The sequence below is a fragment of the Suricata suricatta genome, chromosome 4 (assembly GCF_006229205.1).
Source record: "Suricata suricatta isolate VVHF042 chromosome 4, meerkat_22Aug2017_6uvM2_HiC, whole genome shotgun sequence".
NCBI classification, from domain to species: Eukaryota; Metazoa; Chordata; class Mammalia; order Carnivora; family Herpestidae; genus Suricata; species Suricata suricatta.
Window position 1 is genome coordinate 71,141,254 of NC_043703.1, and position 12,789 is coordinate 71,154,042.

General features: G+C 47.1%; 1 protein-coding gene across 2 annotated transcripts in view; it reads left to right on the plus strand.

Annotated features, from left to right (window-relative positions):
• The window catches only part of FLT1 (fms related tyrosine kinase 1), a 180,084-nt gene that overhangs the window by 163,634 nt on the left and 3,661 nt on the right, over positions 1-12,789 (plus strand). For both annotated transcript variants that reach the window (XM_029936905.1, XM_029936906.1), the window contains exons 26-29: positions 4,740-4,845; positions 5,133-5,275; positions 7,467-7,551; positions 9,676-9,770. In XM_029936905.1, the coding sequence (XP_029792765.1) occupies positions 4,740-4,845; positions 5,133-5,275; positions 7,467-7,551; positions 9,676-9,770 (429 nt within the window). The remainder of the gene's footprint in view (positions 1-4,739; positions 4,846-5,132; positions 5,276-7,466; positions 7,552-9,675; positions 9,771-12,789) is intronic.

Consider the following 12,789-nt stretch of genomic DNA (forward strand, 5'->3'; position numbering starts at 1 on the left):
TGTACTTTACGGTTTTCTAAGTGCTCCCCCCCTCCCCGCCCACAGTTTCATCTACAGTTCCCAGAAACCTTGAGGGGCAGTCAGATGTTATCCTCTGAATTTGATGAGTAATGAAACTAATCCTCTCAGAAGTGATTTGTCCTCTGTCAACTAAATAGCAGAGGACGTGTGGAAGCCAGTCTTTTGAACGGATTTCCCTAGATCACAGGTCTGTAAAGTTAGGAAGATACCCCAAATTCCTTAGGAAAAAATTTTCTCTAATATGTCCACTCATGCCTTGAATATTTCTGCTTTTTATATAATTAGATAATCACAAGACTGGTTTTCCATTACTAACCATAATCATAATTGCAGTCATATTAAGTAATGTTTAATATTTATTAACTAAGTAGTTACTTAGTGCTTAAATGCCAGGCACCATTTTAAGTGTCTTTTAACACATAGTAACTTACCTGAGGCTCGTAACAACCCCAAAGGAGGTACAACTATTGTCTCCAATTTACAGATAAGAAAACCAAGGCACGGGACATCTAAGTGATGTACCGCACTGCTGATGAGTCAGTCTGAGCCTGGAGCCCACACCACCAGGCCACGTATCTGCAGGGTCTGTTTCAATATCTACCCAGATTCTAGTCCAAAATGACTCTACAGATACAACTTCCTATCAGCTTTGGACTGAAAACCCCCCTGGACTTGATCAAAGGTTCAAGTCTCCACATTAATCACTCCTGGGTGACATTTGTGTCCCATGCGGCCTGTAGAGAAAAGGATAGCTTCTCAATGCCGGGAGTTTTAGAAATTCTGAAAAGCAGCAGCTTTTTGAAACCTTTGTTCAGCAGGCTAGAATTCCAGCCTTCCGCCGCTCTCCAGCCTTTGAGAGCTGATGGAGTAATTTCCTTCTTAGCTCCAACAGTTGGGGGAGGGAGGGTTGCCGGGCAGAGGACAGAGCGCAGCTCTCTGAACAGGCTTCTGTGACCTGAATTTGACTTAAAGTGCCGTGCGCTTGGGGGCTTCGGTGATGGCTTGAGAAGGAAGCCCTTCCCACAGCTGGTTTCAAGAAGGGCTCTTGGGCTGGGTGCAGCTGGTGTCTCTTTACTTTATGAAACCTGTTTACTTAGTGACGTAAACCGTTGGATGCGGAGCGGCAGGTTCCTCGCCCAGGATCTGTTTAATCAGATATCTTTCAATAAGGAAATAAGCAATGAAATGTCTCAATGTTTTTTTATTTTCCTTTCATGTTTGCTGAGATGATTTGCATTGGATTTTAGGCAAGAGGAGCAGAAACTAGACATCAGAACCCAAGGATCACAAGAAAACAGCAAGCTATTTGTAGGTGGTCCCTTTTGCCAGTTTGGGCAGCGAGAACTGAGGGAGAGTCCTGCTCGCAGCAGCTCCTGCTCGCTCAGTGGTGGAAGGCTGCTGGCTGTGACTGTGATGAGGTGGGGGGGGCGGGTGTCGGGGCTGCATGACCGCACGCTCCCTCCTCTCAGGAACCACCACCCTCTCCCCGCACCATGTTCAAGCCTTTCTTGCTTTGGCTACCTTTTATAGATGACCTGTGTTTGTATTTAACATCCATCCAACAGCCTCCAAGATTGTTCACTGCTGGAATTGCTTTGAAGCATTAGGCCTCAGTGTGGGAAGGCGGAAGCAGGCCAGGGTTTGCCGCAGCCAGTGCCTGTAAACGTCTATGCGCCTGTCTCAGTAAATTAGGTGGATGTGTAGAAGTAAAGGGAGAGCCGGGGAAGACTGTGCCAACTGTCTTAGGCTACTTCAGACCTCTGGCCACTAGCAGGCCGACCCAGGTCGCCTGAAAGAAGCAGGTGCCTTGAGTCCTCACTCTTGAGGCTGCTGGTCAGGGATAGTTAGAGACCCTGGGCATGGCAGCACCCTCCTGGGTCTTCCACAGAGAAGGGACAATGGCCCAGAATTAGAGAGCCTATGTTCCCCTCCTCACTCCCAGTCTCCTATGGGGCTACAAATTAAGCCTCAGTAGAGTGGCCCCTGACATTGGCCTTCACAGCTCTTGGGACCAGTTGATGACCCCTCCCCCCCCACACCCCCTGGGACTTAGGTAGAATAGGTATAGTGGATGAAATAATAGGTAGGAGAGAGCCAGAATCATCTGAGTCTCGACCCGTCGGTTTGGACAAAGGCAGGAGAATTTGCGATTCAGACAAGTGACCTTTGTGAGCTCCAGTCCCTTAATCAAAGACCTAGGATCTACTCGCTGGGTATGGAGAAAGCAGAACCTCAGTTCCACCATCCGTTAGGAGAGCTTGCTTTTCAGAGCCAGTATCCATGGAGGCTGTTTGAAGACCCCATGGTGCCACTACTCTCCTGGGTACTTGAAGAGCCAAACACACATGGACCACAGTGTCTTGGGTCCCAGAATCGTTTTTAGGGACTGGCATTCTTGCTGTTAAGGCTTTGGCCAACACTGAAGGACAAGCTACAAGACAGTCACATGGAGTCACTATTTCCTAGATGGGAAATACACTCTTGAGAGGGGTCTAGGACAGCTTCCTTTAGGATTTCAGTTCTAGGAAGAGCCATGCTTCTTCCAAGTAACTGGCTTGTTTTTAACTTCTGGCTTATGTGCATCACATAACTGATTATTCCTTCTTTTCACCAGCTGCCTGAGAGCTTGGAGCACTGCCTCTATCCAACTAACTACTCAGAGTCAGGATATAAATTTGGTATATTAATTAGCTTTGCCTGTAGTTTTGCCTTTTTCTTCTTTTCCCTTCCTCCTGATAATCTTCCTCTCTCTTTTCTTAACCTTCCTGTACTCCTACTGTCTGTGTTAGCCACCTCGTATATACTTTGACACCAAATAGGGCTATGCTTAAGAGACTGGGGGAGTCTGGTGCAGACTGGAAGCGTATGTCTAAGCAGCAGTGGTGGAAGGGTTCCTCAGGCTGTTCCAGGAACTCCCAGGCCCCAGCACTACAGTGATGTCTGCCACACGGCTTAAGAATTCATGGAAGGAAGCCTTGCTGTCTCTTCCCAGAGACATGTGACTTCCTTACCAACACTGGAGTGCTTATATGCCAGGCCCGAAGCCAGGTGAGGGGCGGTGACATGTGCTCCCTGCCCACACAGCGCTAACAGCCAGGTTTTGATCCAGTTGCAAATTCCTAGCACATTCATATTTTGATCCAACTTGGTCAGAGCCCTCACGAGTCCAGATGATCTTCTGAGCGAAGAGAGTACTGACAGTGAACTTCTCTTGAGGAGAGCAAAGAACCCAAAGAGAGTAAATGTGTCAGCCCGTGTATGTAGAAGCACCCTGCAGGTGTTTCGCACGGACGGGGTGGGGCAGGCAGACACCTGTATCCTCTCAGACATGGCCAAGAGAAGAGCCCGGTACTTTTACACCTCAAAGGTCAGAGAAGAACCACCACAGGGGAACCCTGTTGACAGTTAAACCCCAGGACATTTGTGGTTTCTGTAATGTTAAGATGAATCTTTTCGTATCCAGAAGCTCAGCCTGTACACAATGCCTAGAGAGGTGTGGGAGGCCAGTTTGTAATGGTTGCTTTGAAATGCGGGGGCTGGCAGGGGGAGAGGGGATCATCCACATAGAAGAAAGCTGCTTGCAGTGCAGTGTCACACTTGACACAGACTGTCACCTTTTGGCAGCGACATGAGTCTTGTATGTAGTGCCTTCTCAACTGGTCTCCACTGTTGAGCTCAGTAATGGAGCTGTGAGGCCCCAGACCTACGACATCTTAATTAAAAAGCCCAAGGCAGGGGTGCCTGGGTGGCTCAGACGGTTACGCCTCCGACTTCAATCTAGGTCATGATCTCGCCATTCCTGAGTTCAAACCCTGGGCCAGGCTCTGGGCTGACAGCTCCGAGCCTGGAGCCTGCTTCAGATTCTGTGTCTTCCTCTCTCTCTCTGCCCCTCTCCTACTCACACTCTGTCTCTAAGAATAAATAAACATAAAAAAATTTTTAGTGGCGCCTGGGTGGCTCAGTTGGTTAAGCGTCCGGCTTCAGTTCAGGTCATGATCTCATGGTTCATGGGCTCGAGCCCCACGTCAAGCTCTATGCTGACAGCTAGCTTGGAGCCTGGAGCCTGCTTCAGATTCTGTATCTCCCTCTCTCTCTGACCCTGCCCTGCTCATGCTCTCTCTGTTTCTCTCAAAAATAAATAAAACATCAAAAAAATTTTTTTTAATTTTTTAAAAGAAGCCCAAGCCAAACTCTTTTATAAGAAATATTATACAGTATATATAATATGTACTATATATACTGTATATAAATAAATATAAGTACTCCAAACAATTCACCCATGTGTATTTGTGTCTATGTTAACTTTTACCTTTAAGGACATTGCCTTGCTGTTGAATGTGAGGGCAGCAGCTCCGTACCTAACTGCAAATGAACATGGTGCTTTCTTTCCAACAACTCTGCCCTACTGAGGAAGAGCCTCTGTCCTCCTCCCCTCTCAGAGACCACAAGCACTCCAAAGGACTTGGGTGGCAGTGGGCTCTGGAGGGCTGGGATTGTTAGTCTGCCTTCCTAGACATGTTTTCCACCACGCAGGCCCTGGCCCGACCGGCCTGGGTAGGGGGCGCAGTGGGGGGAGGGCTGCTGCAGGCCCACATCACCTACCACGAGCAGCAGGATCTCGCGCTGTAGGAGGACACCCATCATGTCGCAGACACGTAGGGCAGGCTGCACAGTCACCACTGCTCTCCAGTGACTTCTGCTGTGCTTGCACCCAACAGCTATCAGATCATGCTGGACTGCTGGCACAAAGACCCGAAAGAAAGGCCGAGATTTGCAGAACTTGTGGAAAAACTAGGCGATTTGCTCCAAGAAAATGTACAACAGGTAAAGCTGAATGAATCTAGAATATTAGAAGACCAAATGCCTTTGAATGCAAGTCGGGGGGAGGGGGGTGGAGGTATTTTATGTGTCGTTTTAAAAGCTTTTGAATAGCTGAGATTAGCAGTTTAAAAAAAAAAAAAAAGTGTGCACGTGCCCGTGTGTGCGTGCAGGATTCTCGGCCCAAACCACAATGAAGACTGTGGAGATGGCACCATGGAGGCGGACATATCTCACAGACATAGGTTGAAATAGAACTTTGTGCAATAAGAGCTCTTTCTTTGGTATTGTAGGATGGTAAAGACTATATCCCACTAAATGCCATACTGACAGGAAACAGCGGGTTTACCTACTCCTCTCCTGCTCTCTCCGAGGACTTTTTCACGGAAAATCTTCTGGCTCCAAAGTTTAATTCAGGAAGTTCTGACAGTGTCAGGTAAGATTTCTTTCTTTCTTCAGCTTTATATGATAAAATTTTCAAGCATAAAAGAAAAAAGTCCACCTCCCAAATTCAAACACAGTTAACATTTTGCCCTGTTTTGTCTCTACATATGTACTCTGCGTGTGTGTGGTTCTTTTTGCTCAATTGTTTGAAAGAGAACTGCAGGCATTATAACATTCTACCCTGAAATCTTGTAAGATCTTTCTCCTGTGTTACCACAGCAGAATGATCACACACACACAACTTGGTGGTTTTTCAATGTCTATTTATTTTTGAGAGAGAGAGAGAGAGAGAGAGAGAGAGAGAGAGAGACAGCAAGACACAGAATCTGAAGCAGGCTCCAGGCTCTGAGCTGTCAGCAGAGCCCAATGCAGGGCTCGAACCCACAAACCATGAGATCATGACCTAAGCCAAAGTCAGACGCTTAACCAACTGAGCCACCCAGGTGCCCCTTGACAGTTTTTAAAATGTTATTAAATATTCAGGTTTCCATAAGTTCCCCAAATGTCTTTTATATCGTAAGAAAAAACAAAAAACAAATCCGAATCCAATCAAGAACAACACATTGCACTTTCTTTACTCTTACTTTAGAATAATCTTACATCTTTTTTTTTTTTTTCCAAAGACCTTTTTTCCTCTTGAGACCTTAGATAAAACATTTGTTTTTCTTACTGGACACACTAACATATCATTCGTTACTGCACAGCAAAACTGGAGAAGGGGCGCTGGGTGGGGCCATCTTCAGTACTGAGGATTACACACGTATCATCCGTGCACAGTACCAACAGTTACACGTGTATCCACTAGTGTATTACTAGTGGTTATCTCTGTACCCCACATCAATGATAACAGTGATATATGAGTTACAGATCACTACTAATGGGTACGTGTGTGATCATACCCATTCAGTACTGAAGCTGTGTGTGGTCTGGCATGGTGCTAGACTCTCTGCATGCATTAATTCCTTTAATGCTCAAAACAATACTATAAAGTAGATATTATTATTCCTGTTACACAAATGGGGCCATCAGGGCTCCATGGGTATCTAGCTTGCCAAGACTGTGTGTCTAGAAAGCGGCAGAATAGTTTGTGACCCAGGTATTTTGATCCTGACCCCCTGTTCCCATGCAGTTAGGACTGCTTTTAGGATATTTAGACAATCCTGTGGGCTCCCTACCATATTACCTGCAGTAGGCACAACTCTCAAGCTTTGACCTCAGGTCAGCCAAAATTGGGAGGTGACCAAAGGAGGCATAGCTAAGGGTTGGGATGGTCTGAAATGACTGACAGCCACCCATGACAGGCCTAGAAGTCCAGGGACTTGCCCCGATTTGTGGCGATGGGTTGTATGGCAGTGGCACTGCTCGCACTTCAGGACCAGCCCAATAGGCTGAAACAGACGAATCACCCACTTGTTCTTAAAGATAAGAAAACTGACTAGGATTGAACACATTCACAGTAGCTGATTGTGTCCCCAATGGGGGAGGGAAGGTGTCAAGGTTGTTTGAACCCTTTCAGGAGGTTGCTCAGACTTAGACCAATAAAGCGCTTATCTAAGAAACTGGGCCTTGTTGATGGTGATAGTGTTTCAGACTGAAAACTCCGTCGGTAGGTGAACTTGCCTGAGAAGGAGTCATGTAGTGGTGATCTCTGCCAGCCTGCCTGGTGGGTCAGCAGGTAGTGATAGGGAAAACACAGTTACAACCCATTTCCCCCATTCTGTAATCCCAGAACCGAGTATACAAGACTAGCCATTAAATCAGCTGGGTGACCTTGAGAGGTCATTTCATTGGTGTCTTCACATTTTGGGAAGTTGACAGCTATACATTATCAAGTCACACCCCTTCCCGGGCATCATTTCTCTCCTCTGTACTATACGGTGTTTAGACCACGAGGTGACTCAAGTTTCTTCTAGAACTAACATTTCCCCAGTTCCACAAGGGACTAGTGGCCTAACCACTGCTAGGTCTCTCCAGGGTCCCTGTGGAATTTTGCTCAAAACTATGCAGTGTGGATTGACAGTCATAGGAGGAAGTGGCCACCACTGTCAGGATTCCTAGGGGAATGCAGCAGGAAAATTCTAGTACTCTGGTTCATCTGAGCTGGGAGACGGGGTTCATGGTCATCAACAAAAAAACACTAGATGCGTTTTCCTGTCTTGATTATCTTTCTGCTTCTTCATCAGATATGTAAATGCTTTCAATTTCATGAGCTTGGAGAGAATCAAAACCTTTGAAGAACTTTCACCAAAAGCCACCTCCATCTTTGATGTAAGTAATGTGATTAACATACGTCATGCGCTCCGGCAGGACCCTTTGTCAGACTCTATCCAAACACAAACTCCAGTAACCTGGTGGCTCCCAGTTCATAGGGATCAGTAATGGGTGGTGGCTGACATAACAGTTTTAGGGGACAAGAAGACTTAGCCAAACAGAGCTAAGTTGAAAGCAAGTAGTTCTGTAGTTTGACAATGACCTAGATGTCACTCCAGGGTCCAAGTCCTCACCTGGTCATAATTTAGTCCCTTTGGAAACATCACCATGGGTTTCTAAGTATCTTAGCTATCAATGATGGCACGCTGCTTATAGATTAATAGAGGAATCCAAAGCTGTGAGTAGCTGGGTCTTTCTGATTCAACAGAAGGCTCTGTCTCAGGAGTAGCCGTGAGGCCTGGGAGACGTCCACTAGGCTTGTCTGCCTTCCCACTAAGGTTCTAGAGGACAAACAGCCATGTTCCTCCCCAGCCACGCTGGGGGAAGCCATCCAGTACAGCCTGGCCCACGCGAGGCCCCACGCAGCTTGTTCTTCCAAGCTCTGGGCCTTGAGGTCGAGAGAGTAAGCGGGGCAAGAGTGCACTTTGCTTACCTTACACGCAAATCGTGATCTCCAGGTAAGCACCACTGCCACTCAATGGGCTGGACATGCGGAAACTCAGGACCCATCTATACTCACAGAGTCAGAGTTTGCACTGCCACAAAGCCCCCGGGGATGGGTGTGCACAGCAAAGCTTGAGAAGCACTGGTGATGTCCATTTCCCATAAAGGGCCAGGGAAACCCGCCACGGTGTGAAGGTGATGACCACTGACACTGCGGCCTGGAGACCCAGCGCAGTCATCATTAAAAAGCACCAAAAAGCTTCTCAAACACACTAGATAAAGAGGGGGAAAATGATCGAAACATTTAAAAACATGACAAATAGACTGCAGAATACAAAAGTAGCTGGAAATTCTGTTTTTCTGCCTTGGTATTAAGTCCGAGGAAGCAAAACATGGACGATCTCCCTCAACCTTAACCTTCCCCACCGGATTCGTGGGGACTGCAACAGCTCCTTCATTTGCTTAGGCTTGTTTGCAGATGATTAAGGACACGAACACAAGCCAGTAAGAGACTCAAAGGGTGTCAGGAACAGAGTATGGAGCCCACTCACTGGGAATACTGTATTAGCAGAGTAAGGAGAACCTGCATGACACCTGATGCTAAGGATGAACCCTTGAGAAAATGGGATTGCTTGGGGCGGCGGGGCGGGGCGGGGTGGCGCTTGCTCGTTGAGCATCTGACTTCAGCTCAGGTCATGATTTCATGGTTTGTGGGTTCGAGTCCCACGTGGGGCCCTCCGCTCTCAGCCTGCTTTGGATCCTCTGTCCCTCCCCCACTTGTGCTCTCTCTCTCTCTCAAAAGCAAATGAAACATTTTTAAAAATCTAAAAAAAAAAAAAAAAAAAGGAATTGCTGGAAACAATGATGGCTGAGGGCTTGACAATTCCATAGGATTCACAAGAAAAAAATTTATTTTAAACCATGTCTTCATAATTTCTTGGTTGTCATTGTTTGCTTTTTTTTTTTTTTTTTGGAGAGAGAGAGAGAGGGCAGAGGGAAAGAGAGGGATTCCCAAGCAGACTCCAAGCTCAGCGCAGAGCCCAATGTGGGGTTTGATTCCACAACCCTGGGATCATGACCGGAGCCAAAATCAAGAGTCAGATGCTCAACCAAGCAACCCAGGCGCTCCGATCTCTCAGAACTTCTGCGCCACCAGATAACAGCACACTCACAGACAGTAGTCCTCTGCCAAAATTAGATTTAGTCTATGTATGCAATAATTTGCATAAAAATTTACTATAAGAAATGCTCACCTGTTACTTGCAGTTTTCCCTTGTGTTTAAATGTATTTTCATCAACCTTCAGGAAGAAGAGCCTCAAAGTCACTAGAAATAATAGGCATTTCTTGCAACAAAATGTAGATTTGGCCTACATGGAGAAAATGCTTGGTCTTAACAGGCAGGCAAGGATAGAGCTTGGAGTGACTTGGAGTGTGCGTCCAAGTACCAGCCCCCAGACTCGGCATGGACCCCTCTGGGTGAGGCAAGAAGCGTAACCTTTTTCCTTCCTCCCTCTCAGGATTACCAGATGGACAGTAGCTCCCTGCTGGCTTCCCCCTTGCTGAAGCGGTTCACCTGGGCTGAGAGCAAACCCAAGGCCTCCCTCAAGATTGAGTAAGGAAGTTGGGGGGTCTTCTCTATGATCAGCCGTGGAGGGGTGTGAAGGAAGATGCTGGGGAAAATGTAATGGGGAGATTGGAGGGCTGCTTGCCCCCCTGGACTCTAGTGTTCAGGCGCTGCAGAAAAGCACTATTTTCTCCCTCAGAAGGGCAAGCAAGAGGGTATAAAATCAGAAATCTGAGCACCAGCAAGGAGAAGGAAGCCAGGGATTTAAGAAGTAGAAACACACAGAAAACTGCCAGCAGAGGCAGGCAGCAAACGCATGAGGCACAGCGCCTCGGCTTTAAGGAGCTGATATGCCCCAGCTATAGCCAGTGCCTAAGTCAGATGCAGACGTGCTCGGGGGCGGGCGGGGGAGCTTGCCTACCATCAGCCACGTCTGTACAGGAGGCGTCACAGCCCTGTGCTCTAGTACAAAGACATGCTGTCCAGAGACACCCACCCTTCCGAAGGAAGGCTTGTTTCCCATCGGATCCTGGAGTCCCGTCCTACAGCGGCCATTGGGAAGGGCTGTCGGAATTGCTGAAGCCCGACCTTTGATTCCACGGGCCCTGCTTTCACTTGGGCTTCTCTGTGCTCATCTCCACCTAGGCCCAGCGCTGGACAGGCAGGCACTCTATCTACCAGGGATTCCTTTCTCCCTCCCCTCCCCAGTTCAAACGCCTTGCCCTGTCTCCCCCAAAGGCAGAGCCTGCCCCTCTTTCGTCTGAGTCAGGAGTCAGCAGTCTTTTTCTTCAAGAGCCACCTAGAAAACAACTACTGAACCCTGCCACTGTCATATAAGAGCAGCCATCAACAAGGCATGAACAAGGCGCTGTGGCTGTGTTCGCATCAACTTTACAGAAACAGGCGGCCGTGGCCAATGAGCACACGAAAAGATGCTTAAGGTTGTTGGTCATCAGGAAAATACAAATCAAAACTGCGAGGAGACACCCCTTCACCCCCACTAGGATGGCTAGAACCAAAAAGCTGGCGGTGGTGAGGATGTGGAGAAATTCTAAGTCTTGTGCATTGCTGGCACGGATGGAAGATGGTCCAGCCGCTTTGGGAAGCAGTATAGCAGCTCTTCACCAGAAACGTTAGAGTTACCCTGTGCCTCACCAGTTCCCTCCCTAAGTACACGCCCAGTGGAATGAAAACTCACATTCACACAAAAATGTGTACGCAAGTGTTCGTAGCAGCGTTATGAATAATAACCCAAGGTAAAAAGGAAGCCACGTGTCCTTCAATTCTTGATAAAATGCAATATACTCATTTATACTCAATAAATTTATGCCAATAAAATAATAGATAAATATAATAAATAAAAATAAATTTATGCCAATAAAAACGTGAGGTGCTGATACATGCTACAACGTGACATACCTTGAAAAGACGGTAAGTGAACGAAGCCTACCACCACAGACTCCATGTTGTACGATTCTGTTTACGTGAAAAGCCAGGCAGAGGCAAATCTGCGGAAACAAAGTAGATCAGTGGTTGTCTAGGGCTGGGGGAGGGAACTGTGGGAAAGAAGAGTACTTGGCTGTACTGATGGGTGTGGGTTTGGGGGATGATGAAAATGTTCTAAAATGGATTGTGTTGAGGGCTGCACATTCTATGAATATACAAGAAACCATTTAGCTGGACGCTATTTCTTTAATGTTTATACATTTTTGACAGAGACAGATAAAGTGCAAGCAGGGGAGGGGCAGAGAGAAAGGGAGACACAGACTCTGAAGCAGGCTCCAGACTCTGAGCTGTCAGCACAGAGCCGGATGCGGGGCTGGAACTCACAAACCACGAGATCATGACCTGAGATGAAGTCAGACACTTAACTGACTGAGCCACCCGGGCGGTGCTCAGCTGGACACTTTAAACAAGTGAACTGTATCTCAAGAAAGCTGTTTGAAACAACAACAAAAATAAGCAGGTGACCAGCCCACAGGCTGTAGTTTGCTGACCTTGCTGTAAGTCCAAAGATAGCCCCAAATGCCTTTAAGTGATCTAGTCAGCACAGTGTAACACCACAAGTAAATCCGAAGGTTGGAACATGGCCAGGCAAACACGTGCATAGTTTCCTTTTTTTAATGTAAGCACAGTGATGGTACCAGGGTCCCCTCATAGGGTAGCAGATTGGGGACCTGCACAAAGAGTAAGTGTGTAACAGAGGAAGGGAAGTAGGATACCATAATCTTTTGCTTCCTACTTTGGAACATTTATCTGGATCTTTGTGAGGAAAAACCATAAATCACACCCTCTACTCTTGAGATTAAAAATATAGAAAATGCGTGTTGGGACACCTGGGTGGTTCAGTTGCTTTAGCATCCGACTCTTGGTTTCAGCTCAGGCCACGATCTCATGATTTGTGAGTTCAAGCCCTGAATAGGACAACATGGAGCTTTCTTGGGCCTCTGTCTGTCTCTCCCTCTCTCTCTGCCCCTCCCCTGCTCATGTGCATGCTCTCTTTCTCTCAAAAAAAAAAAAAAAATGACCTTTCCATTAAGAAACAAACATGAGGGTGCCTGGGTGGCTCAGTGGGTTAAGCATCTATCTGATCTCACAGTTCATGAGTTCAAGTCCTGCTTCAGGTGAACTCGAGCCCCGCTTTGGTGAGCGCCTGCTTCTCTAACTCCCCCCTCTCTGCCCCTCCCTCACTTGCACCCTCTTTTAAAAAACAAACAAACAAACATGAATCTTGCTCATCTATCTTATGCTGGATAGAAACTACAGAACCAGAAGCAAGTTTCTTCTCCTTTGAGCCTTGCCAGTGACCTAGAGTCCCGTGACTTAACAGATTTTCTAGAACACAAACATGACAGGGAGACAAGTGTACTAACCTTTTTGTATGAAGCTTGATTAGTTTCTTCAGGCCGTGGTAACACAGTATCACAAACTTGGTGGCTTAAACGAAGAGAAATGTATCCTGGCCTGGAGGCCAGAAGCCCAAAGCCAGGGTATTTGCAGAGCCGTAGTCCCTTGGGAAGCCTCTGAGGGAGAGTCCATTCACCACCTTTCCAGCTCCTGGGGTCTC